The sequence below is a fragment of the Hyla sarda genome, chromosome 4 (assembly GCF_029499605.1).
Source record: "Hyla sarda isolate aHylSar1 chromosome 4, aHylSar1.hap1, whole genome shotgun sequence".
Taxonomy (NCBI): domain Eukaryota; kingdom Metazoa; phylum Chordata; class Amphibia; order Anura; family Hylidae; genus Hyla; species Hyla sarda.
The window spans coordinates 170,122,399-170,149,435 of record NC_079192.1 but is presented as its reverse complement, the minus strand read 5'-3'; the positions used below and the strand labels follow the sequence as shown (position 1 = coordinate 170,149,435).

The following is a 27,037-nucleotide window of genomic DNA, read 5'->3' as shown; positions in this document are numbered from 1 at the left end:
TGGTCACTTTTTATATCATAAAAAAATTAATAAAAAGCAATCAAAAAGTCCGATCAACACAAACATGGTACCGATAAAAACTTCAGAACACGGCGCAAAAATGAGCCCGTATGCGTAAAAATAAAAAAGTTACAGGGGTCAGAAGATGACAATGTTAAACGTATAAATTTTCCTGCATGTAGTTATGATTTTTTTCAGAAGTGCGACAAAATCAAACCTATACAAATAGGGTATCATTTTAACTGTATGGACCTACAGAAAAAAGATAAGGTGTAATTTTGAAAAAAATGCACTGCGTAGAAACGGAAGCCCCCAAAATTTACAAAATGAAATTTTTTCTTCAATTTTGTCGCACAATGATTTTTTTTTCCGTTTCGCCGTGGATTTTTGGGTAAAATGATTAATGTCACTGCAAATTAGAATTGGTGGGGCAAAAAATAAGCCATCATATGGATTTTTAGATGCAAAATTTTAAGTGTTATGATTTTTAGAAGGTGATGAGGAAAAAATGAAAATGGAAAAAACGGAAAAACGCTGAGTCCGTAAAGGGTTAATGCAAGTCTATAGGAGGGGGCATCACGTCCATCAAGTCCCATAGACTTGCATTGAGGGGGCATGGTCATGATGTCACAAGCGGGCGTGGCTGTGACGTCACGAGCCTCCACCCTGCAGCGCCAGTCATCAGGCACGGAGCAAAGTTCACTCCATGCACCAGATGTCTGGGGTCCCGCAGCCAAGATTGTGGGGGCCCCAGCGGCGGGACCCCCACGATCAGACATCTTATCCCCTATCCTTTGGATAGGGGATAAGATGTCTAGGGGTGGAGTACCCCTTTAACCTCTACCTGGAGCTGTGATTAGTTACACAACGTGAAGCCATGTAGCAGATTCTCTTTAATTGTTTGCTTAAAACTCAAGATATATATGTTTCAGTTTGAAGATTCTGCTGGGTTCTTTTCAGGTCAGGAAGATGAAAACATTTCACTTTTATTGATTGTGAAAGGTGAGGCAAGAGCCTCAGTTTCCCTTGTAGACTATTGATCATTAAACATATTTATCCATTTCTTACAGGACAGGAGAATACGGAGGAACATGACCTCCAGAGAAATGTAGATGTCAGCCTTCATATGACGTTCGTGCCATCTGAGAAGTCCGGTCTCCTGTTCCTTGCATCTGGAGAATCCCAGTATCTACTAGTAGAATTAGTCAATGGGACAATCAGGGTGAGTCTGTGTGCTGTGTACGGAAATGCTTAGCTTCATACACTAATAGGACCACTGTTCTAATAGCTTTGTAAGGCTAAATTCACCTTTTCGCTGTGCTTTGTCCCGTTAAGGGTCCATTTGGCTCTTTTTTGTTTTGTGTTGAATCACCTCATAAATGGGTCCGAGCACAACGGACTCCACCGGGTCCCGAATGATCCCATTGACTTAAATGGTGTCCGTCAGGGATCCAGTAGTTTACCGTAGTTTAGCAGAGAAAAAATAAACAGTGAATGCAGACAGAGCTCCACATAGTATGGACCAACGGTAATGTGAACTCTAGCTAGAGTCACACATGGTGGATTTTCTGCTGATTTCCTCCATAAAATTTCAAGCAGAAATGAGCAATGTTTACAGAAACAGCAAAGTGGATGAGAAACCAAAATTCCACTGTGAATTTTCCCCGTTCACTTTAAGGAAGTTAAAATCATCAAACGTGTAGGTGTTGCAGATTTTTCTTCAGATCTCCAAGTGTAGATTTGAAATACACTGACTTTTTAGCTTTTAAATGTTAACATATTAGTCCCCCATATGCACCATTATTTGATGTAGTTGTGCAGCTGTGGAATCACCACATATTTCATATTACAATAACTCCGCAGCATTCTCGCACTGTGTGGCTGTAACTGGATTCTAAAGAATAACTTTTGCTATAACTTCAGTCACATCCTGAGCTATTTTAAAGAGGACCTTTGACCTCTCCTGACCTGCCTGTTCTAGTTAATTCTTGTATTCCCCATTCATTAATAATTCTGGAACATCTTTACTTAGAATTCTGCACTGTGCTGCGGCTCTGTTATTTATCTTAGAAATGTATGAATAAATTGAAAACTGAGCATTACCGATCCCATTCTTTATAGGATCTTTCCTTACACAGTCTGGCACTGTCAGAATTTACTTAATTTATATCTTAAATTTGTGTGTATATTTTTGTGCATATTATATTCCCACAAAGGTCTCTGGAGAAAATGTACACTTTTTTTTCTTTCTTGTAATACACTTTTCCTCTATTAGGGTAAATTCACACTGCGGAATCTCCGCTCGCAGATTTCCACGAGTATAGATTCCATCTTGCAGCCGCGCCAAAAAACCTCTGCGGTAGGACCACGCAGCACTGCGCCATCACCATTGACAGCTATGCAGTGCTGGTGGACTTAAGCACAAAGAATGAACATGTTCTTTCTTTGCACGGAACAATTTCAGCGGCAGAATTGTCCGCCGCTGAAATTCCTCAGTGTGAATGTGTCTCACAGAAGACCCATTCACACTGAGGCTAAGTTTCCACTTGTTTTTTTTTTTTTTTTTTTTTTTAAACTGCCACTGCAGTTTTTGAGCCAAAGTCAGAAGTGGATCCATAAGGGAGGAGAAGTGTAAGTCCTTCCTTTATATGTCCTATTCCTTTTGAATACATTTCTGGCTTTGGCTCAAAAACTGCAGTGGCTGTATTCCAAACTTAGCCTTAAAGGGGTTCTCCAGTGCTTACACATCTTATCCCCTATCACGCCCCCTCCCGTAGGCTTGCATTGAGGGGTGGAGCGTGATGTCACACGGGGGCGGAGGCGGGACGTCACACGGGGGCGGAGGCGGGACGTCACAAGCTGCTGGCCCGGTGGTCGCTTGTAATCAGACCCGGATTGAACACGCTCCGGGGACTGATTACAAATGGGGTGCCGCGTGCATGATCACGGGCATCCCCAGCGGCGGGACTACCGCGATCAGGCATCTTATCCCCTATCCTTTGGATAGGGGATAAGATGTGTAAGCACCGGAGAACCCCTTTAAAGGGGTACTCCGGTGGAAAACAATTTGTTTTTAATCAGCTGCTGCCAGAAAGTTAAACAGATTTGTAAATATCTTCTATAAAAATCTTAATCCTTCCAGTACTTATCAGCTGCTGTATGCTCCACAGGAAGTTCTTTTCTTTTTGAATTTCTTTTCTGTCTGACCACAGTGCTCTCTGCTGACACCTCTGTCCATGTCATGAACTGTTCAGAGCAGGATAATGTTTGCTATGTGGATTTTCTCCTGCTCCGGACAGTTCCTAACATGAACAGAGGCGTCAGCAGAGAGCACTGTGGTCAGACAGAAAAGAAATTCAAAAAGAAAAGAACTTCCTCTGTAGTATACAGCAGCTGATAAGTACTGGAAGGATTAACATTTTAAATAGAAGTGATTTACAATCTGTTTAACTTTCTGGCACCAGTTGATTTAAAAAAAAAAAATTTCCACCTCTAACATTCAAACAAGAGGATGCTTGTTGTCTATGACCAATGGGGTTTGGAGAAAAGACAAAAAGTGATATAATGGTCCAACCTTGTTATATAAAAAGAGTAGGTTACATAGAGGGAGGATGAAATCTGGTCCCTTTTTTCCAGAAATCTGCCAGGAAAAGTCCTTTGTCAATGGGACTTTTAATTGCAGGGGTTAATTTCCAATGCAAATTCTGTGCAAAATGGACCCTGATTCCAGGCGACGTGGATCCATCTACATAATTCTGTGAGAAAATGTCTCGCTGAATTTCCTCAGTGTGCATGGGCCCTTCTTGGCTCCCAACCTGCACCGACCATTTACAATAATATAGATTATGTTTTCATTCTGCAAGGGCTGCCATAATAAACTTTAACTTACCTTCTGCTGCTCTCCCAGTGTTGGAATTGGTATCCTGTCCTGTGGCCCTGGTCTCCTTCAAGCTTCTGGGACCCAACATGTAACACTGCCCTCAGCTAATCGCTGTCCGCAGTGATGTCCCGCCTTGGCTGGTGATAGACCGAACAGTAGTGTTATGTCACAGGCCCAAGTTTCTTCCTGGTGCCCAGGTCTGTTACATGACACTGCTCCCCAGCCTATCACCGGCCAAGATGGGAAATCACTTCAGATATCGATTAGCTGAGGGCAGTGTTGCGTATCGGGCCCAAGAAGCCGCAAGAAGACCCAGGATGGGTGACCGATTCCAGCAGCATCGGGGGATGCTCAGGCAGAATTTAAAAAAAAATGTAAAAAAATTACTGGATAACCTCTTTAAAAGCTTCAATTTCTATTGACCTTCATTTCTCATGACCCACCATGGAAATTCACCCTTCTCATGTTTATTTCAGTGAGGGGAGGGTAATAAGTTAATTTCCTTGTCATGACACACGGGATGGACAGTGAGAGTGAGCCCTAAGCTGTCCCTAGAAACACCCTCTCTGCCTACTTGCCCATCCGCCCTAAACGGTGGATCGACAACCATGGTGCCAGTTCCTTCCTGCGCTAAAGTACATTGGGCGTTAAGGTACACAAATACTGTACATAGTCGGGAACACAACCAAAAAAACAGATAAACTAGACAGGATAAAAATATACAAACAGGGCAGGATATACCGTACTAACATACAGTTCAGAAATCTAAATCAAGAAAAACGGCAGATATGAATAAATGAACAAGGTTAGATATGGAATAAGTATACAGCATAAACCAGGAGATGCAGGGGATGAACTGAATGTAAAACACTAAACGGGTCAGGAAACATAGAACACTGTTCACACAGGACAAAGAACAAACTAGACCCCCCACTCCAAACATCAATACAAACACCAAATAGACTACTAGCCAGCGGGCACAATCCACTGTGTGATCAGGATACTGGCCTAGAAGGAAACAGAAATATAATACACGGAACACTCGACTGAGAACAGGATGAGTCTGAACAGACTCCACAAACTCCAAAACATGGAGGAATAAAGGTCAGATAATACATAAAAACAAAGACTGAACAAAAATGGAAAAATGCAAAAACACAAAAACGGACATTACATTCCTACAGGAATAAAAGATTGGACATCCTGAAATTCAATATGCCTTTTTTTTTTTTTTTATCCCAACATCTGCTAGTTTTAGGGTAACAGAGACACATTTGAGAACAGCTAAATAAAACTAACAAATGCACAGAAGGTAAATTAATTCAGTGATATTAACAAGTAGATATGTAGTAGAGCTTACTTAGTCATAAAATCATGCGTTATCTGGATTTTATACAGATCTGTGGGTTGGCTGACTGTATTTTCACAATGCAGAAACAGGGCAGCCCCGTAGCACTGCTGCATCTGTGTATACAATCATGTAGCTGCTATAAACAGATAGAAAAAAGCAGAATGTTCATCTCTGAAGAAGAAAAAAAAAACACAGGCAAGAAAAAGCACATTACCAGAGGAAAAATCATAACAAAAACACTGCTTCTTATGGGAACCGTAGATGACAATTACATTCACAAATGACTTAAAGACCAGATTACTGGAGATGTGCATGCACACGGAGACACACTGAGCTACACAAACACAAACTTCCGCTATAAATCACTTGGCTCCAATAATGTTAATTAAGAACAAATGTAATGCTGTGGGATCCAGAAATTGTCCTCAGCTGCCCCCATCTGTCCATACACATGCATACACATATTCATTCTTAGACAGTTTCTAGCAACTAAAAATAAATGCAACAGTGAGTGTTATACATCAAAGAAGTCCTTGAAAAAGTGTAACTGTTGTTTGTTGCAACCAGATTTTGTATTGCAAAAGGATATTGATATTAATGCCTGAATTGTTTTAAACCACCAGCCTACCAGTAGACCACCAATATTGCAGGCATACTATCACTAACCCTTAAACAGTTCTATGTAAATATATTCAATGTTGTACATGTAAAAAAATGGCAAAGTAAATATACTCAGTTGCATTATGCTAACTTATCATGGACAACAAACCTAGCAAACTCCATGGACAACAAACCTAGCAAACTCCATGGACAACAAAACTAGCAAACTCCATCTAAGATTCTGCATGTGGCTCAGGCAAATTGGCTGCAAATAACATGTTGTTCAATCCATGCCATTCATGCAACCTAGTCTAATGGCTTATAGGGGTACTCCACCGGAAAACATCTTACCCCTATCCAAAGGATCGGTAATAAGATGTCTAATCAGGGGGGTCCCGCCGCTGGGGACCCCCATGATCTCCGCTGCGGCATCCCAGTCATCCGGTGCATGGAGCAAACTCCACTCCATGTCAGATGACTGGCGACTACAGCCGCCACACCCACTACATTCATGTCTATGGGATGAGGCGTGACAGCTACGTACTAGCCTTCATGCCCTTTCCCATAGACATGAATGTAGGGGGCGTGGCATCATGAATGCGGAAGCTCCAAGCATGGAGATCGCGGGGGTCCTCATTGGCGGGACCCCCGTGATCAGACATCTTGTCCCCCCCTATCTTTTGGATATATGTTTTCTGGTGGAGTACCCCTTTAAGTCACATAAATAGATCCAATGAATGGTCCCATGTTTTGCTGTCATTGATCTTGGGAGACCCAAATTATTTACTAGGTAGGTAAAAATAATTCACTGTAATTAAGTATAGAATGTATTATTGAATTCTGAACAAAAAAGAAAAGATAAGAAAAAAGTTTGCATAACGTAATAAAAGCTATGAACGAATGGGTTGCTCTTTGCTCTGGACCATTACCGCCAGTACTATATTTACACAAGAGATCCACATTGAAGTAAATAAAGGAGTAATTGTTCTAAAACCATATGCTTTGCTCATCCAGAGAAATGTATTCGTAACACATGTTGTGTTAACTATTCTTCATATTATTCTTGTACATGTATGTTAAATAGACAGATACAGTAAATGTGTATATATATATATATATATATATATATATATATATTTACATAAATTTCCCTTACATATACAGTATATTATTTTGACACAAAGCACCTATGTACTAAATGGCTTTATCCTCTATTTTTCTACTTTCAGACTAAATTGAAAAAAGGCAAAGAAGAATCCATAATAACCCTGCCAAACTGGACTGTTCGGATACATAGTGAGGCCCACAAAATAGATCTAAAGGTCACTGAATCTCAGATGATCTTAACAGTGGACGGATTCACCAATGCTTTGAATGTTTCATTTCCCCAGCAGAAGCCGTTCACATATCACAGTATATTCCTTGGTGGAACTGGTGGAAATCACACTGCAGAAAATATTCCTACATTTCGTGGCTGTATCATGGAAGCTAATTTCAATAACATGGACCTGCTTTCTGGGTTTTTTCCTCAAGTATCATTTCATGGACAATGGGAAATGTGTCACACAGACCTTCAGGCTAGTGGTGTTGGTTCCTTTGGATTTCTAGGACCACGCTCATATCTGAAGTTTCCAAGTTGGAATATGAAACCACAGGGATCTATTGAAATAACTCTGGAGACCTCTAGACCAGGGCGCGCACCTCTGCTTTACCAATCAGGACCCCAAAAATCTTACTTATATGTTGAAATTGCTGGTGGTCACCTCCAGGGAGTGTTTGACACCGGAGTGTCAGCTGTAAAATTCCAAAACCTGGTGTACATTAGTGACAGCCAGATCCATACTATACAAATTTCTATGGATAGTTCCAAAATACAGCTGACTGTGGATGGAACGTCCACCCAGTTCTCTCTCAATAGTGTAGGACAAAAATGGGATTTCCATGGTGATCTTTATTTTGGTGGTGTGGATGAAATTACTTTAGCTAAGATGCAGGACGGTCCTCTTGGTAACATTGATTATATGGAGTATAAATCTTTTTCTGGATGCATTAGGAACTTGAAGATTAACTCTAAGAGGATGGAAATACAGGACGCATTGACAAGCAAAGATATAGTAGATGTTTGTCATGAATATGACTATTCAGATTATGAAGACTATATCACTATCATTACCACCACAACTGCTCCAACAATTTTTGAAAGTCTTTCTGACATCTGCAAAATGGAACCCAGTTCAGCCAAAATGACTTTTCTTCTAAATCTTAAGCCTTTAGTAGTAGCCAGGGGAAGATTTGCAGTTCTGGAATTGAGACATGTTAACCCTACAATTGACTTGGAAAAGGTTGGTTTACGTCAATCTCAGCTAGTTTTTACAATAGTTGGCAGCCCTCAACATGGGCAGCTAGAGCTTGGCATTCCAGGAGGTGAAACCAAAAGAAAATTTACGTTGCTGGATATAAACAATCAAAGAGTGCGATACATCCATGATGGGTCAGAGTCATATAAGGACCAACTAGGCCTAGAGATCTCATTAGCCAGTGGAATAAATGTCCCTGAGTGTCTAAGGAAGGCTCAACGTTTTAATCTTACAATAAATATTTCTCATTATATTGCTATTCCTGTTATTCAGTTTCCTAAAGGAAATATATTTTGGACTCTACAATATGGACAAAAAGTTTTAACAATGGATAATATTAAGATTACAGACTCAGATACGCCATGTGAATTGCTAACAATTTATGTAACTGGAAATTTCAAACAAGGACAAATTGAAATTCAGGGCAAGCCTGGAGAAGCGGTTCATGAATTTTCCTGCAAAGATCTAGAAGCAGGTCAAGTGGTATTTGTTCATAAATCTGGACAGGAGGCACATCTCACCATACAGGCCAGTGATGGTACTTCAAGAAGTTCATCAGAGCTTGTGAACTTTTTAGTGGTGGAGCCTCCAATAAATATAACTCAGAATGCAGTAGTGGTACACCAGGGAACATCAGAATTAATCACGTCTTCCAACCTACCTGTAGTCGTTAATGCAGATAAATTGGGAATGGAAATTACCTATCAACTGCTTGACAACCCCAGACTAGGTATGGTGCAGAAACTAGTGCTCGGAGAAGGATGGAAAACAACAGATACATTTACACAAGAAGATCTGGAACGATCTGGCGTAAGGTACCTGAGTGCAGAATCAGAATTTCAAGGAGAAGAGTTAAGCGAAGACATGAAAATTCAACTGAAACTAGGCCCACAGGTAGTGAGTAATAACACTTTCCAGGTCAAAGTAAAGAGTTCAAGTTTACAGATGATGAGGATGAGTCCTCTAAAGTTGGGAAAGACACGTGAAGTGAACTTTACAGACAAAAATTTGCAAGTGGACACAATCACTAGTGGACATGAGCTATCATCGTTCATATACTTCATTGTTCAATCCCCACGGAAGGGAAATCTGTTGTTAGACGGAAGGAGGATAATGGAAGGGTCCCATTTTACCCAGGAAGATGTCAGCAATGGGCGTGTTGGCTATACAGCTACAGTACGAAATACTATGGAAATGGAGGACCAATTTCAATTCCAAGTGTTACATAACAGCAGGAATTCCCCGGTATTAGCCTACAAGATCATAATTGGAGTAGATCCAGATGCACCCCAACTAACTAACCAACTACTATATGTACTAGAAGGTGAAGCAGGAGCAGTAACTCAAGATCACCTGTTCATAAAAAGCAGTAGAAGCACTAACTTCTTTTATGAAGTCATTGATGGACCTCAACATGGGATGTTGATTCGAAAGGGAAATTCTCAGTCAGGTCAAGAAGAAGGAGTAACCGAATTTACTAATGATGATATTCTGGAGGGCCTTCTCTTTTACAAGCATGATGGCTCAGAGACCACTGAGGATGATATACCATTTGTAGTTTTTAGGCAGCTTGAGGGTAGTGCTTCTGATACAGCGGGAGAAGGAGAGGATAGAGAAGAGGAGGTGGTGAGGGATGTTTTCCGTGTCTCTATTCAGCCTGTTAATGACAATGCTCCTAAACAAATAGTACATAAAGTATTCACAGTGGTTCGCGATGGACAGAAGTTGTTGACCACAGATGACATTGCATTTTTAGACTCAGATACAGGTACAACAGATTCACAAATAGTTCTAGTTAGGTATGGGGTGTCGTTTGGAAGAATTGTATTTGTGGATGAGCCATCACTTGTAGTTATGAGATTTACACAAGATGATATTAGAAGGCACAAAATTCTGTTCATACATAATGGTCCTGACCAAGGTTCAATACAGTTACAGGTATCTGATGGACTACATCATCTAACAACTATTTTAGATGTCCAGGCATCTGATCCTTTTATCCATATTGCCAATATTACTACACTTAATGTTCTCTCAGGTGGAGAAGAAACTCTGACACCCACAAATCTCCAGATAGAGACCAACATGGACTTGCGTACAGATGATGAAATAAAATATTACATCAAAACTAAGCCAAGGTGGGGAGAAGTTTTAAAGGGAGGAAAACCTACCGAATGGTTTTCACAACAAGATTTAGCAGACAAATTAGTCATTTATAAGCACAGTGGAGAGGGAAGTAATAGGGATCATTTCAGGATCTCGGTTGAGGCTAACCAGGTAGAAGCAGTAGGTGATATCAAGATACAAGTAATCTCTGATTCTCCCCCAGTGACTCTGACTTTGATGCATAATGAGAAAGTATACGTCTTTCAAGGTGAAGCAGCAGAGATCAAGAAGGAATATCTTTTGGTGAGTTTTTTCTATATAACTACACATTGAAAATGCATATTTTATATAACCCTAAACTATGGGGAAAGATAAACATGTGCATATTTTCTGCTGCAGATCTGTAGCAGATTTTGGTACCCATTGAAATGAATGGGCAGAAAAATATGCAGCAGTAAATCTGCAGCAAAAATATGTCCGTGTGAACGTACCCTTAGGGTCTATTCACACGGCGGAATTCCACCTCAAATTAAAGCCCATAGACTTCTATGGGATTCCGCACTCCCATTCACACTTCTGAATTTCCGCTATGGGCTTTAATTTGAGGTGGAAATTCTGCCATGTGAATAGACTCTTAGAATGATAGTATCAATACATGCATAAGCATGAAGATCATATTGGCTCACAGACCTTATTTATTCAGCTTCCCAGCAGTTCTCATCTCAAAAATACTGTTGTGCACTAGTGGCACCAGAGATTTCATAGTATTTGTTAGGAGCAATTGTACAACCAATGCACATTGAGATACCATAATTAGGTTTGACTTTTCTTGAAAGTTATGGAATTATAGATATGGGTATTTTTTCAATCATATCTACCTACAGAATAAAAATACTGGTGCCGATTTACGAAGAGTGGAATGTAGATTCCTTTTTTTTTTAATTTTTTTTATCCTGACAGCTTTTCCCTATGTTTTGCTTTTTTTAAACTACTCTGAGCTGTTGGGTTTTCCAGAGCCTCTCTCCACCACATTCTATGTGGGAACATTAGTAAATTAGTTTCTTAGAAACTTTTTGGGGTTTTCTGAATAAAATGGAGAGTTGGTCAGGTTTTGGGGATTTTTGGGTTGCAAAATATGGTGCATGAAATGTGCAACACAATTTGGGCACAAAACCCCAGACAAAAAGAGTCTGATCACCCATTGTTATTGTTTAATAATTATTTTGTAAAAGAGAAATAACATTTACACATAAAAGATAGGTCTAGCATCTTTCCTTACGTTGCATAGAACTCAAATGGATGGACACCTGATCCACACAGTCCCTGGAAACCAGTAACTTCAACCTCTTCAGTGCTACCACGCCAGGCATATACAGCAAATGACATCAAATGAAAAGAAGATAGCGGAGCACTCACCAGGTCAGTAAAAGGCTTCTTTATTGATCATGTCGATCAGTTGGGATACATGCAGGGGAGGATGCAATGGACGCTAAGGTACAGGGAACGTCGACGGACCTTTTACGCGCCGGAGTGCTTCGTCAGGCCGGTGCTTAGCACCGGCCTGACAAAGTGCTCCAGCGTGTAAACGGTCTGTCGCCGTTCCCTGTACCCCCGCATCCATTCCATCCTTCCCTGCATGTATCCCAACTGATCAACATTATCAATAAAGAAGCCTTTTACTGACCTGGTGAGTGCTCCGCTATCTTCTCTTCATTTGAGAAATAACATTTGTTTTGTTTTAAAATACTGTAACAGTTTATTTTTCAATAACTTTCCTTATTAGAAGCACACACGTCCTTCCTGTGTTGTCTGTGTGCTTTATGGCAGATGAGGCACATATACAGAGGTATAGTGTATAGTGTTGATACCTAATTTAGCTGTACAAAAGAGCAGTAATTCTTACTCTGTTCTAGTCTACACAGCAAAGCTGACAAGTGAACTATAGAATAGCATAAAATAAATGTCATTTGATTGTGTCTATTGTAGTAGACAGTGCAGAAATTAACTTTGTTTATGAATAAAAACATGAAAACACCCCAAAAATATAACTTGGTACAACTCTTAAAGGGGTACTCCGGTGAAAACTTTTTTTCTTTTAAATCAACTGGCGGCAGAAAGTTAAACATATTTGTAAATGACTTCTATTAAAAAATCTTAATCCTTCCAGTACTTATTAGCTGCTGAATACTACAGAGGAAATTCCTTTCTTTTTGGAACACTGATGACATCACGAGCACAGTGCTCTCTGCTGACATCTCTGTCCATTTTAGCAACCATGCATAGCAGATGTATGCTAAGGGCACCATGGTGGCTCAGTGGTTAGCACTGCTGCCTTGCAGTGCTGGGGACTCGGGTTCAAATCCCACGAAGGACAACAATAAATGAAAATGTATTATTATTATAATAACATCAGCAGAGAGAACTGTGCTCATGATATCATCAGAGAGCATTCCAAAAAGAAAATAGTTTCCTCTGTAGTATTCAGCAGCTAATAAGTACAGGAAGGATTAAGATTTTTTAATAGAAGTAATTTACAAATATGTTTAACTTTCTGCCACCAGTTGATTTAAAAGAAAAAAGGTTTTCACCGGAGTACCCCTTTAACAATAAAAAAGCAATTCCCTTATTCACAGAAGCTTCATTTTAGAGCTATTGCTTTAATATTCAATTTCCATTTCAATGCTCTTCAAAAAGAAATATAAATCGTTTCTACTCCTTGATCAAAGATAACATTATAACTTACTGGTGAAATGTTTGAAAAATTAAGGAGAGAAGTTGATGTAAATTTTATGGATTTACCCTCGGAGTATAGTTTTTTGCTTAAATCCAAAGACATTGCCATTTCATTTGAAACTAAAAAAATATAATCACTCAGAACCAAGCTTCACATTTCTCTATACTTACCCATTGTAATGCAGCACTACCTCTACAGTCATAAAGAGGATATCTGATTATAAAAAAAAATGGAAGTAACTGAAGGAAATGTTATAAAATAAGAAAACAAACTTAACTCACCTGTTAAATCTCCCGCTGCTCCAGGGTTGATGCTCTGGTGATCCCTAACAATCTCTGTTTTGCTACTTTTCCCAGAACGTCCTGTGCATCCATGTGCTGCACCCAATGACTGGCATCAGCGGTGATGCTAGAACATACAGCATAGAGACGTGTGAAAAGTTTTGAGGGGGTGACCTTGTTAGTACAAAAGGAAGCATATTTCTCTGATAGGATATATGACAGAGGTTCTTATATTAACTTGCTCTATTAATTTATGATTTTTATTGATAAATACTTATCTTTTTTACTAAAATCAAGCTTTCATTTGTAGGCACTTAATATATTATAATCCTGGGTGTAACTGTAGCCTTAAGAGCAATGAGGCCCCGTGGCTAATGGGCCCTGGCAGGAATATTGTATGACGCCATAATGTGGAACATATCACACTACTCTCTGTCCTTTGGTGGCTGTTCAAGTAAAAGTACATCACATGCTGTAAGCATGTGCAGTTCATTATACTGTCCACTAGGTGGAGGGGAGGCAATGACTGACTATTTTATAGGCCAAGATCATATTAGAAATTCACCATTTTAGCAATCATCACAACATTATCATCAGAATCATGTGTTTTACATGAGGCTACAACTTTAAGAACAGTGCTATAAAGGTATAGAAATTAAATTCTTTATTTTTTTTAACAGAATACGGAAGCCATTTACAGAAGCCTAAAAAGTTCTGAATGTTGGGGTTGCCCATGAATACTGTATAAAAGCCATCAGTTCAATCCATTCACAGAATGTTTTCCTCTGATAGTATCTATTTCAGGGGTCCTCAAACTTTTTAAACGGGGGGCCAGTTCACGGTCCCTCAGACCGTTGGAGGGCCGGACTATAGATAACAAAACATGAACAAATTCCTATGTAAACTCATATATCTTATTAGTGGACTACCACTTTAAGTACGCAGCACAGTTCCCCCACATTAGGTTGGCAGTATAGATCCCCCACATTAGGTTGTAGTTCCCACACATTAGGGTTGGCAGTACAGTTCCCCCACATTAGGTGCAGTACAGTTCCCCCACATTAGGTGCAGTACAATTCCCCCATATTAGGTGCAGTACAATTCCCCCACATTAGGTGCAGTACAGTTCCCCCACATTAGGTGCAGTACAGTTACCCCACATTAGGTGCAGTACAGTTCCCCCGCATTAGGTGTAGTATGTTCCCCCACATTAGGTGCAGTATAGTTCCCCCACATTAGGTGCAGTACAGTTCCCACACATTAGGTGCAGTATGTTCCCCCACATTAGGTGCAGTATAGTTCCCCACATTAGGTGCAGTATAGTTCCCCCACATTAGGTGCAGTATAGTTCCCCCACATTAGGTGCAGTATAGTTCCCCCACATTAGGTGCAGTACAGTTTCCCCATATTAGGGGCAGTATAGTTCCCCCACATTAGGTGCAGTATAGTTCCCCCACATTAGGTGCAGTATAGTTCCCCCAAATTAGGTGCAATATAGTTCCCCCCACATTAGGTGCAGTATAGTTCCCCCACATTAGGTGCAGTATAGTTCCCCCACATTAGGTGCAGTACAGTTCCCCCATATTAGGTGCAGTATAGTTCCCCCACATTAGGTGCAGTATAGTTCCCCCACATTAGGTGCAGTATATAGTTTTCCCACATGAGGTGCAGTATAGTTCCCCACATTAGGTGCAATATAGTTCCCCCACATTAGGTGCAGTATAATTCCCCCACATTAGGTGCAGTATAGTTCCCCCACATTAGGTGCAGTATAGTTCCCCCCACATTAGGTGCAGTATAGTTCCCCCACATTAGGTGCAGTAAAGTTCCCCCACATTAGGTGCAGTATAGTTCCCCCACATTAAGTGCAGTATAGTTCCCCCACATTAGGTGCAGTATAGTTCCCCCACATTAGGTGCAGTATAGTTCCCCCACATTAGGTGCAGTATAGTTCCCCCACATTAGGTGCAGTATAGTTCCCCGACATTAGGTGCAGTATAGTTCCCCCACATTAGGTGCAGTATAGTTCCCCCACATTAGGTGTAGTATAGTTCCCCCACATTAGGTGCAGTATAATGTTCCCCCACAATAGGTGCAACATGTTCCCCCACATTAGGTGCAGTATAGCTCCCCACATTAGGGGCAGTATAGTTCCCCCAAATTAGGTGCAGTATAGCTCCCCACATTAGGTTGTAGTTCCCACACATTAGGGTTGGCAGTACAGTTCCCCCACATTAGGTGCAGTACAGTTCCCCCACATTAGGTGCAGTACAATTCCCCCATATTAGGTGCAGTACAATTCCCCCACATTAGGTGCAGTACAGTTCCCCCACATTAGGTGCAGTACAGTTACCCCACATTAGGTGCAGTACAGTTCCCCCGTATTAGGTGTAGTATGTTCCCCCACATTAGGTGCAGTATAGTTCCCCCACATTAGGTGCAGTACAGTTCCCCCACATTAGGTGCAGTATGTTCCCCCACATTAGGTGCAGTATAGTTCCCCACATTAGGTGCAGTATAGTTCCCCCACATTAGGTGCAGTATAGTTCCCCCACATTAGGTGCAGTATAGTTCCCCCACATTTGGTGCAGTATAGTTCCCCCACATTTGGCGCAGTATAGTTCCCCCACATTAGGTGCAGTATAGTTCCCCCACATTAGGTGCAGTATAGTTCCCCCACATTAGGTGCAGTACAGTTTCCCCATATTAGGGGCAGTATAGTTCCCCCACATTAGGTGCAGTATAGTTCCCCCACATTAGGTGCAGTATAGTTCCCCCAAATTAGGTGCAATATAGTTCCCCCCACATTAGGTGCAGTATAGTTCCCCCACATTAGGTGCAGTACAGTTCCCCCACATTAGGTGCAGTATAGTTCCCCCACATTAGGTGCAGTATAGTTCCCCCACATTAGGTGCAGTATATAGTTTTCCCACATGAGGTGCAGTATAGTTCCCCACATTAGGTGCAATATAGTTCCCCCACATTAGGTGCAGTATAATTCCCCCACATTAGGTGCAGTATAGTTCCCCCACATTAGGTGCAGTATAGTTCCCCCCACATTAGGTGCAGTATAGTTCCCCCACATTAGGTGCAGTAAAGTTCCCCCACATTAGGTGCAGTATAGTTCCCCACATTAAGTGCAGTATAGTTCCCCCACATTAGGTGCAGTATAGTTCCCCCACATTAGGTGCAGTATAGTTCCCCCACATTAGGTGCAGTATAGTTCCCCCACATTAGGTGCAGTATAGTTCCCCGACATTAGGTGCAGTATAGTTCCCCCACATTAGGTGCAGTATAGTTCCCCCACATTAGGTGTAGTATAGTTCCCCCACATTAGGTGCAGTATAATGTTCCCCCACAATAGGTGCAACATGTTCCCCCACATTAGGTGCAGTATAGCTCCCCACATTAGGTGCAGTATAGTTCCTCCACATTAGGTGCAGTATAGTTCCCCCAAATTAGGTGCAGTATAGCTCCCCACATTAGGTGCAATATTTTCCCCCACAGACATACAGCCTCCAGCCATACAGTGTATGGCTGGAGGCTGTATGCCTGTGTACTGCCCCACTTCAGTGCTCCGACCACCGCTCCTCCGGTCCGGACATAGCGATAAGTCCCGGGACCGAAGGAGCGGTGGTCGGAGCACCGAAGCTGACGTGCTGCTGGTAACACTTACCAAGCTGGCCAGCGCACGTCCTCATCGCAGCTCCGCTCCTCCGCGCTCCGGTGCTATGGGTGCACGCACGGCATCAGTGATGTGCCTGCATGCGCCACATTCCCGGCGGCCCCTGCGTTTTTAAAGTAAATGCGGGGCCTCCGAGAGCGCATCCCTGTGTCCCAGGCAGCGGTGGGCCGGATAAATGTCCTCGGCGGGCCGCATGTGGCCCGCGGGCTATAGTTTGAGGACCCCTGATCTATATGATACCATGTAGACTTAAAAGGAACTATTTTAACATAGGTAGGGTTACATGTGCCATATTTTGCTGCAAATTTGCAGCTGTGTATTTTCCTACCCATTGAAGTCAATTGATAGAAAAATCAGCTAAAAAAAAATCTGCAGTAAAATATGGCACATGTGACCCTACCCTAACATTGTAATTTCCCTTTAAAGCAGATCTAAATATACTGCATAAGACAGGGTGATCATAGTATGGTGACATGTTCACTTTTTTTGCATAGTGCACACAAACATTGTGCCATTCAACTAATAGAGCCTAATAAAGAATGGTTGACTTCATCTATAGTGAGGAGGTTGGGCAGAGGCAGAGCAGCTGAGAAATACATCCCTCCTGAATACAGCAGGCTCAGAACTGTGCATTTTAGGCCATTTGGGCTAATAGTACAGCAGATCTATCCCCACACTATACTGCACTTACATCCTATGATGTAACCAAGGTATTTAATGTTAACTTAAAAGTGTATGCACCAAAGCCATTCATCATTTAACAACTGATTTCTTTTGTGTCACCAGGTTTCTGCAGAGGGCATATTCCCACATAACATTGCATACAGTCTAATAGGTTCTCCCTATTTCGGACACTTGGTTTCAGTTAGTGGAGAACTATCATCTGATGGATCACCAAGTTTGGACTTTGTACATACTTTTACTCAGGAAGATATTAATAAGGGAAGGATCTTGTATCTGCACTCATCCTCAGACATGCTCCCTGACCAGATGACGTTAGAAGTGTCTGCAGGTGGAACAACTGCTGAGATAGTGGTGCCTCTAGAGATATTATCAGTCAACATACCATTGGAAGCTAATGAACTGAATGTGGTGCAGGGTGGGACAACTGCCTTATCTAACAGCATTCTTCGGATCCCCATTGACTACTATCTGGGTCTCAACTTAGACCTTGTAATAATTGAAGCTCCAAAGAATGGGCGTATAATAAATCAAGATAAAAATGATCTACGAGACTTCAGTTGGAATGAGGTAATGGTTCCATTTACATTACATTAGTTCCAGCTTGTATTGAGATCTCTATACTCCAACTATTAATATAAAGGGGTAATGTTGGCAATTTTTATGTGTATGTTTATCTTTAGTATGAGTTTAGTGTAAAAAATGTATTTTATGATTCTTGTAAAGACATGCCATATAATAGAGCCCATATTATATTTGGCTGGGGGACTGCAAAAATTGTAAAAAATAAAATAAAAAAAAGGCATACTGCCTATCTTGGTCCCATCATAGCTCCCAATCTGAAGTCATCCAGTCCTCTGCTGGTCCTCCGCTTCGTCACATTCGAGATGGACTCACCTTAGCAGTGACAAACCATTGATTGGCTGAGTGGACAGTTCCTGCTGAAATGAGTAGGAAGCATTGTGATGAGTGGGATTGATGACTTCAGATCGGGAGCTATGGGGGACCAAGGTAGGTGAGTATGTCTCTTTTTTTTATAATATTTTTATATAAAATGAAAAACATATTTTTTTTTTTAAATGGGACATTGGCTGGTAGCAGCCGGATAAAGATGGCTGATCTCCGTCCGATAAGACACTCATCATCTATTCTGCAGAGAGATGATGAGTGTTGTTGGTGAGAAAATCCTTTTAAATAATCAAAAAAGTATTCAGCTGATCCGGTCCCCACCAAAAATACATGGCTACACGGTTTAGTGACCCCAGCAATTGAACCCAGCCTAACAGCCCATTAAAAGGCTTGTATGCTTCTTGTATTAGTTTTAGATTCTATTAACTTTTATAACATCCATCAAAATATTATCAGCGTAAAGCTTATCAAGGGAATGCTGTAAAGAGCACTGCACGTGACAACCAGTTTTATGCTGTCTACAGTGTCCTATAATCCAGTAGTCTCCAAACTGTGGACCTCCAGATGGTGAAAAATTACAACTTCCAGCATGCCAGGACAGCCAATGGCTGTCCGGGCATGCTGGGAGTTATAGTTTTGCCACATCTGGAGGTCCACAGTTTGAAGACCACTGTCCTATACTTTTATACTAATATGGTTATGAACATTTCTCTCCAGCTGGACCAAGGACAAGTATTTTATGAACATGATGGCAGCAAGACCAGGAATGACAGTTTCTCCGTGATAGCCAATGCTTCAGATGTGAATCACCATAGCCTGCCAGTGACTGTCAATGTTATAGTCCAAGCTGTAAATAATGAGAAGCCACGTGTGGTCTCCAACAAGGGACTACAAGTAAGTTTAGTCAGCTGCAATAACTCTGCTCCTCACCATGTCGGTGTCTTGTCACCATTAACTTGCTATACAGTGTTGTCAAAATGAACGGAAATATGCAGTGCCTGTTTTTCATACAAGTTTTCAGTCGGTATCCTTTCTATCCACCCTAGTTCTACAAACATTGGCTATTTACCATGGAAATGAACACAGATAAAAACCTAGAAAGCTAGGCCAGGGTTTACTACGTGATAAACATGATTTTTATGGTCCTACATATGCAGTAAGGCTTGAAGATCTTCAGTGTAGAAATGTCACTTTAATAGTGTATTTGCTATATTGTCACCTTTGACACATCCTTTGTTGCATTCGATTCTGGAGTGGGAATATAGGAGGAAAAGAAGGGGTGATTGCACCCCAAAAAAAAAAAAAAAAGAAAAGAAATATAATCCAGTAAATTAAAGGAACATGCAACTTTAAGAGGTTCTTCAGATAAAATATGCATCCACTTTAAATCTCAGACACCATTTTCCACCATCACAGACACAACATGGTGTCTATGATTTGAAATGGATGCATATTTTATCTGAGGAAACTCAATAAAGCCGCATGTTCCTTTGTGTTGCTGGATCGTCTTTCTTGTTTTTGTTTTGTGCTTTGACACCTGAACCTAAGTGTCGGATCCGTGCACGAAACAAATTGGGAGGTGAGCTGGACTTTGCACTTCATGAGTACATGTAATTGCAACCAACCCCTAGAGCCCGAGGGAACCAAAAAGATCCCTTTATCCTATACTATCCTATATTCAATTCAGCTCTGGCCAGCTCCTTACATGACAGTGTGCTCAGCCTATCACCGGCCGAGGCGGGACATCGCTGTGGCTGGCAATATGCTGACAGCACTGTGACATTCCGAGCCTAAGAAGAAGGAAGCCGAGCAGCAGCAGAGGAACGGGAAGGGGGAACGTAAGAAGGTGAGTTAAAGGGGTACTCTGGCCCTAAGACATCTTATCCCCTATCCAAAGGATAGGGGATAAGATGTCTGATCGTGAGGGTCCCGTCACTGGGGACCCCTGCAATCTCGCATGCAGCACTAACCTGTGGGAGCTGCAAGCAGCACTGCAGCCTCTGATTCTGCCGGTTCACAACTATGGGGCCGGAGTATCGTGACATCACTACTCCGCCCCATGGGACATCACGCCCCGCCCCCACAATGCAAATCTATGGCAGGAGGTGTGACGCCCGCTATGCCCCCTTCCTTAGACTTGTATTGCGGGGGTGGGCTGTGATGTCACACAAGGGTGGAGTTGTGACAATTCTTATACAGTGGGGCAACAAAAATATTAAGTCAGCCACCAATTGTGCAAGTTCTTCCACTTAAAAAGATGAGAGAGGCCTGTAATTTTCATCATAGGTATACCTCAACTATGAGAGACATAAAAAAATCCATAACATCACATTGTCTGATTTTTAAAGAATTTATTTGCAAATTATAGTGGAAAATAAGTATTTGGTCACCTAGAAACAAGCGATATTTCTTTAAAGGGGTTGTGCACTGCCCTGACTTTCGGAGCTCCGCTCACAGCGTCCGGAAGTTCATTACTCTGAACGCTGTGTGCGGGATTCCGTGTTCACGGCAGCCGGGCGTGATGTCACGCCCGGCCCCTCGTGATGTCTCGCCCACCCCCTCGTGACGTCTCGCCCGCCCCCTCAATGAAAGTCTATGGGAAGGGGGCGTGACGTCACTAGGGGGGCGGGCGAGACATCACGAGGGGACGTCACGCCCGGCGGCCGCAAACACGGAAGCCCGCACACAGTGTTCGGAGTAATGAACTTCCGGACGCTGTGAGCGGAGCTCCGAAAGTCAGGGCAGCGCATAACCCCTTTAAGAGTCTCCCCTGTCCTCCACTCTTTCTCTTTATTAATGGCACCTGTTAGAACTTGTTATCAGTATAAAAGACACCTGTCCACAACCTCAAACAGTCAGACTCCAAACTCCACTATGGCCAAGACCAAAGAGATGTCGAAGGACACCAGAAACAAAATTTTAGACCTGCACCAGGCTGGGAAGACTGAATCTGAATCTCCAATAGGCAAGCAGCTTGGTGTGAAGAAATCTACTGTGGGAGCAATAATTAGAAAATGGAAGACATACAAGACCACTGATACTCTCCCTCGATCTGGTGCTCCACGCAAGATCTCACCTAGTGAATGAGCTGCAGAGAGCTGCTACCAAAGTAACAAAGACTACCATCAGTAACACACTATGTCCCCAGGGACTCAAATCATGCTGTACCAGACGTGTCCCCCTGCTTAAGCCAGTACATGTCCAGGCCATCTGAAGTTTGCTAGAGAGCAGGATGATCCAGAAGAGTATTGGGAGAATGTCATATGGTCAGATGAAACCAAAGTAGAACTTTTTGGTAAAATCTCAACCTGTCGTGTTTGGAGGAGAAAGAATGCTGAGTTGCATCCAAAGAACACCATACCTACTGTGAAGCATGGGGGTGGAAGCATCATGCTTTGGGACTGTTTTTCTGCTAAGGGACCAGGACGACTGATCTGTGCAAAGAATGAATAGGGCCATGTATCGTGAGATTTTGAGTTAAAACCTCCTTCCATCAGCAAGGGCATTGAAGATGAAATGTGGCTGGGTCCCAAACACACCGCCCGGGCAACGAAAGAGTGGCTTCGTAAGAAGCATTTCAAGGTCCTGAAGTGGCCTAGCTTGTCTCGAGATCTCAAGCCCATAGAAAATCTTTGGAGGGAGTCCGTATTGCCCAGCGACAGCCCCAAAACATCACTGCTCTAGAGGAGATCTGCATGGAGGAATGGACCAAAATACCAGCAACAGTGTGTGAAAACCTTATGAAGACTTACAGAAAACGTTTGACCTCTGTCACTGCCAACAAAGGGTATATAACAAAGTTTTGAGATGAACTTTTGTTATTGACTAAATACTTATTTTCCACCATAATTTGCTAATAAATTCTTTAACCTCTTAAGGACCCAGGACGTACTAGAACGTGCTGGCACCCTGGGCTTTAAGGACCCAGGACATACTAGTACGTCCTGGTGTTTCTCCGGTCTCTGCCGCCCCCCGGGCAAAGATCGGAAGCGGATGCCTGCTGAAATGCTTCAGCAGGCATCCAGGGCAAACGCTGAGGGGGGCCATGTAGGCCCCCCATGTCGGCGATCGCCGCAAATCGCAAGGGAAATCGCCCTTGCGATCTGCGGCGGTACCGGGCTGATCAGGTCTCTGGGACCCGACCGCCCGGTAATTTTGCATGATCCCGGCTGTCACAGACAGCCAGGACCATGCTAACGTATAGGAGCGAGGTGGCAAGCCAGCCACCTCCTCCTATACCCTGCGATCTGTCGGTTAGTTAACCGACCAATCGCAGGGGGGGGGGGGGGGGCGGTTACTTCCCCTTGAAGTCCGGAGAGGACGGGAGGAAGACCGGAGGGCGCGGCGGGGGACGGGGGAGTGCTGGGGACCGGCCCCAGAAACTTACCTCGTCCCTGAAGACCCGGATACCGGCGATGAAGATGGCGGCGGCGGCGACAGGTGAGTAGATCTTCAGCCGCGGTCGGGCCCTTTACAGCAATGCACGTCGCCGTAAAGCGACATGCATTGCTGTAATGGGACCCTGTAAACTACAACTCCCAGCATGCCAAGACAGCCCTTGGCGTCTGGGCATGCTGGGAGTTGCAGTTTTGCAACATCTGGAGGTCCACAGTTTGGAGACCACTGTGCCCTTCCAGATGTTGCAAAACTACACATCCTCAGCATGCCCTTACTGTCCAGGCATGCTGGGAGTTGTAGTTCTGTAACATCTGGCCCTTCAGATGTTGCAGAACTACAACTCCCAGCATGCCTGGACAGTTTTGGCATACTGGGAGTTGTAGTTTTGCAACATCTGGAGGGCTACAGCTTGGACACCACTACACAGTGGTCCCCAAACTGTTCTCCTCCAGCTGTTGCGTAACCACTACTCCCAATATGCCCTTCGGCTGCCTGGGCATGCTGGGAGTTGTGGTTTTGCAACAACTGGAGGCACACTGGTTGGGAAACATTGTCTGTTTCCTAACTCAGTGTTTCCCAACCCATGTGCCTCCAGCTGTTGCAAAACTATAACTACCAGCATGCACTGATAGACCGTGCATGCTGGGAGTTGTAGTTTTGCAACAGCTGGAGGTCCCCCCCCCCCCCCCCCTGTGAATGTACAGGGTACATTCACATGGGCAGGGGCCTACAGTGAGTATCAGGCTGCAAGTTTGCGATGCAGCAAATTTTGCGCGGCAGTCAAACTGTAATCCCCCGCCCGTGTGACTGTACCCTAAAAACACTACACTACACTAACACAAAATAAAATAAGTAAAAAACACTACATATACACATACCCCTACACAGCCCCCCTCCCCTCCCCAATAAAAATGAAAAATGTCTGGTACGCCACTGTTTCCAAAATGGAGCCTCCAGCTGTTGCAAAATAACAACTCCCAGTATTGCCAGACAGCCGTTGACTGTCCAAGCATGCTGGGAGTTTTGCAACAGCTGGAGGCACCCTGTTTGGGAATCGCTGGCATAGAATACCCCTATGTCCACCCCTATGCAAATCCCTAATTCAGGCCTCAAATGCGCATGGCGCTCTCACTTTGGAGCCCTGTCGTATTTCAAGGCAACAGTTTAGGGTCACATATGGGGTATCGCCGTACTCGGGAGAAATTGCCTAACAAATTTTGGGGGGCTTTTTCTCCTTTCACCCCTTATGAAAAGGGGAAGTTGGGGTCTACACCAGCATGTTAGTGTAAAAAAAAAGATTTTTACACTAACATGCTGGTGTTGCCCTATACTTTTCATTTTGACAAGAGGTAAAAGGGAAAAAAGCCCCCCAAAATTTGTATTGCAGTTTCTCCCGACTACGGAGATACCCCATATGTGGGCGCAAAGTGCTCTGGGGGCGCACAACAAGGCCCAGAAGGGAGAGTGCGCCATGTACATTTGAGGTGATTTGCACAGGGGTGGCTGATTGTTACAGCGGTTTTGACAAACGCAAAAAAAACAAGACCCCACATGTGACCCCATTTTGGAAACTACACCCCTCACAGAATGTAATGAGGGGTGCAGTGAGAATTTACACCCCACTGGTGTCTGACAGATCTTTGGAACAGTGGGCTGTGCAAATAAAAAATTTTGTACAGCCCACTGTTCCAGAGATCTGACAGACACCAGTGGGGGTAAATGCTCACTGTACCCCTTGTTACGTTCCTCAAGGGGTCTAGTTTCCAAAATGGTATGCCATGTGGGGGTTATTTTGCTGTCCTGGCACCATAGGGGCTTCCTAAATGCGACATGCCCCCGAGCAAAATTTGCTCTCAAAAAGTCAAATATGACTCCTTCTCTTCTGAGCATTGTAGTTCGCCCATAGTGCACTTCAGGTCAACTTATGGGGTAAGAAAAGGAAAGTCCAGCACTGCAGGTCCAAAGCAAGGAAGCCGTTTTATTGTATAAGAACACACGGACACCAAACGTGGATCACAAGTGACGCGTTTCGGCGAGCTCTTTCGCCTTAGTCGTAACTTATGGGGTACCTCCATACTCAGAAGAGATGGTGAAACACCTAAAGGGTTAAAATGCTGACTGAATGTAATTTTGAATACTTTGGGGGGTGCAGTTTTTATAATGGGGTCATTTATGGGGTATTTCTAATATGAAGACCCTTCAAATCCACTTCAAACCTGAACTGGTTCCTGAAAAATAGTGAGTTTGAAAATTTTGTGAAAAATTGGAAAATTGCTGCTGAACTTTGAAGCCCTCTGGTGTCTTCCAAAAGTAAAAACACGTCAATTTTATGATGCAAACATAAAGTAGACATATTGTATATGTGAATAAAATTAAAAAAAATATTTGGAATATCCATTTTCCTTACAAGCAGAGAGCTTCAAAGTTAGAAAAATGCTAAATTTTCTAATTTTTCATCAAATTTTGGGATTTTTCACCAAGAAAGGATGCAAGTTACCACAAAATTTTACCACTATGTTAAAGTAGAATATGTCACGAAAAAACTATCTGGGAATCAGAATGATAATTAAAAGCATTCCAGAGTTATTAATGTTTAAAGTGACAGTGGTCAGAATTGCAAAAAATGGTCGGGTCCTAAGGTGTAAAATGGCTGGGTCCTTAAGGGGTTAAAAATCAGACAATGTGATTTTATGGATTTTTTTTTATCTCATGATGTATCTCATAGTTGACGTATACCTATGATGGAAATTACAGGTCTCTCTCATCTTTTTTAGTGGGACAACTTGCACAATTGGTGGCTGACTAAATTATTTTTTTACCCACTATACATGCCGCCAAACAGAATAAACAATGGCGCACATCCCTTTTTCTGTATACCGCTGCTGGTTCCTGTTTGTGCCTGAATAAAACAGGGCTAAAAAAAACACACACAAACAAATTGTAAAAAAGAAAAAAAAGTATACGTTGCTAGGGCCAACATAGAATGTGTCGCAACATGTGTGAACAGATAAGAACCATTCAGCCCATCTAGTTTGCCCATTAAAAACCATCCCCATTTCTTCTTAATCTAGTTTTAAAAATAAACCTCATTGTGTGAAATATACAAAAAAGAAGGTTGCAGCAGCACTCTTGGTCAAAAAATAAAGGCTCTTAGCGCACTTTTTGATCAAGACGTGTCCCCCCATCCACCACGCAGAGGTGGCCTCACTTTGGATGAGACCCTAACAAGCTAATTCCACTCACCTCTGCTGGGCATGATGTTCAGCAGAGGTGAGTGGAATTAGCGTGTTAGGGTCCCATCCGAAGTGAGGCCACCTCTACGTGGTGGATGGGGGAAACGTCTTGATCAAAAAGTGCGCTAAGAGCCTCCATTTTTTTACCAAGAGTGGTGCTGCAACCTTCTTTTTTGTATACTTTGCATTTGCCACAGCAGTGTGCACCCATGTATTAGGTAGCTGTGCTGGCTATTTATTTATTTTTCTTATTGTGTGAAAGCATATTACAGAAAACATGCAACTGAGACAGGACTGAGCCACATCTATCAGAACTGAGATGAGGACTGTGCCTGTAATACACTCACTTATCCACTGGGTGTCCTCATTGCTCCTCATTAGAGAATCGTATAATGCTGCTGCCTAGTTTCATTAGTCACACATAATAATATCCTGTTTGCTCTTAGCAACAATACCACCTGATGGTTCACAGCAAACCTATTGGTAGATGGCATGTAGCATTGATGTATGCTATGAGATACCATGCAAATATATAGATTTTATGGACTTTGTTGTTTTTTTTTACTTAATTCAGACACATACCTAAACCATGGCTGGAGCTAAGTAGCAATATCATAAGTTGCCCATGAAGATTAGGCAATTGTCAGCAGATAAAACAGATACTGGAAGGGGCCAACAGCAATCTAACGTATATCTTCAGATCATGTGTAGAGTGTACATTGAAATATATGACATGAGGATACTGATGTATACCTTTGTATGAATAACATAGTCTACTTTATTATTCTATACCACAAAGCAAAATATTTAGTAATGTATACC

At 42.5% G+C, this 27,037-nt stretch overlaps 1 protein-coding gene and 1 long non-coding RNA gene across 3 annotated transcripts in view; one reads left to right on the top strand and one right to left on the bottom strand.

The window, feature by feature from the left end:
• The window catches only part of LOC130368692 (uncharacterized), a 73,933-nt gene that overhangs the window by 31,806 nt on the left and 15,090 nt on the right, over window positions 1–27,037 (bottom strand). The window contains exons 2-3 of one of the 2 annotated variants that reach the window (XR_008892538.1): window positions 13,310–13,436; window positions 13,199–13,241 (exon numbers count right to left, since the gene is read on the bottom strand). This is a non-coding gene — a long non-coding RNA (uncharacterized LOC130368692). The remainder of the gene's footprint in view (window positions 1–13,198; window positions 13,242–13,309; window positions 13,437–27,037) is intronic. The other variant, XR_008892539.1, reaches the window with a different exon arrangement.
• CSPG4 (chondroitin sulfate proteoglycan 4) overlaps window positions 889–27,037 on the top strand; it is a 59,939-nt gene continuing 33,790 nt past the window's right edge. The window contains exons 1-5 of the mRNA XM_056572718.1: window positions 889–960; window positions 1,071–1,222; window positions 7,061–10,597; window positions 17,781–18,245; window positions 19,302–19,478. Of these exons, the coding sequence (XP_056428693.1) occupies window positions 924–960; window positions 1,071–1,222; window positions 7,061–10,597; window positions 17,781–18,245; window positions 19,302–19,478 (4,368 nt within the window). The 5' untranslated portion in view covers window positions 889–923. The remainder of the gene's footprint in view (window positions 961–1,070; window positions 1,223–7,060; window positions 10,598–17,780; window positions 18,246–19,301; window positions 19,479–27,037) is intronic.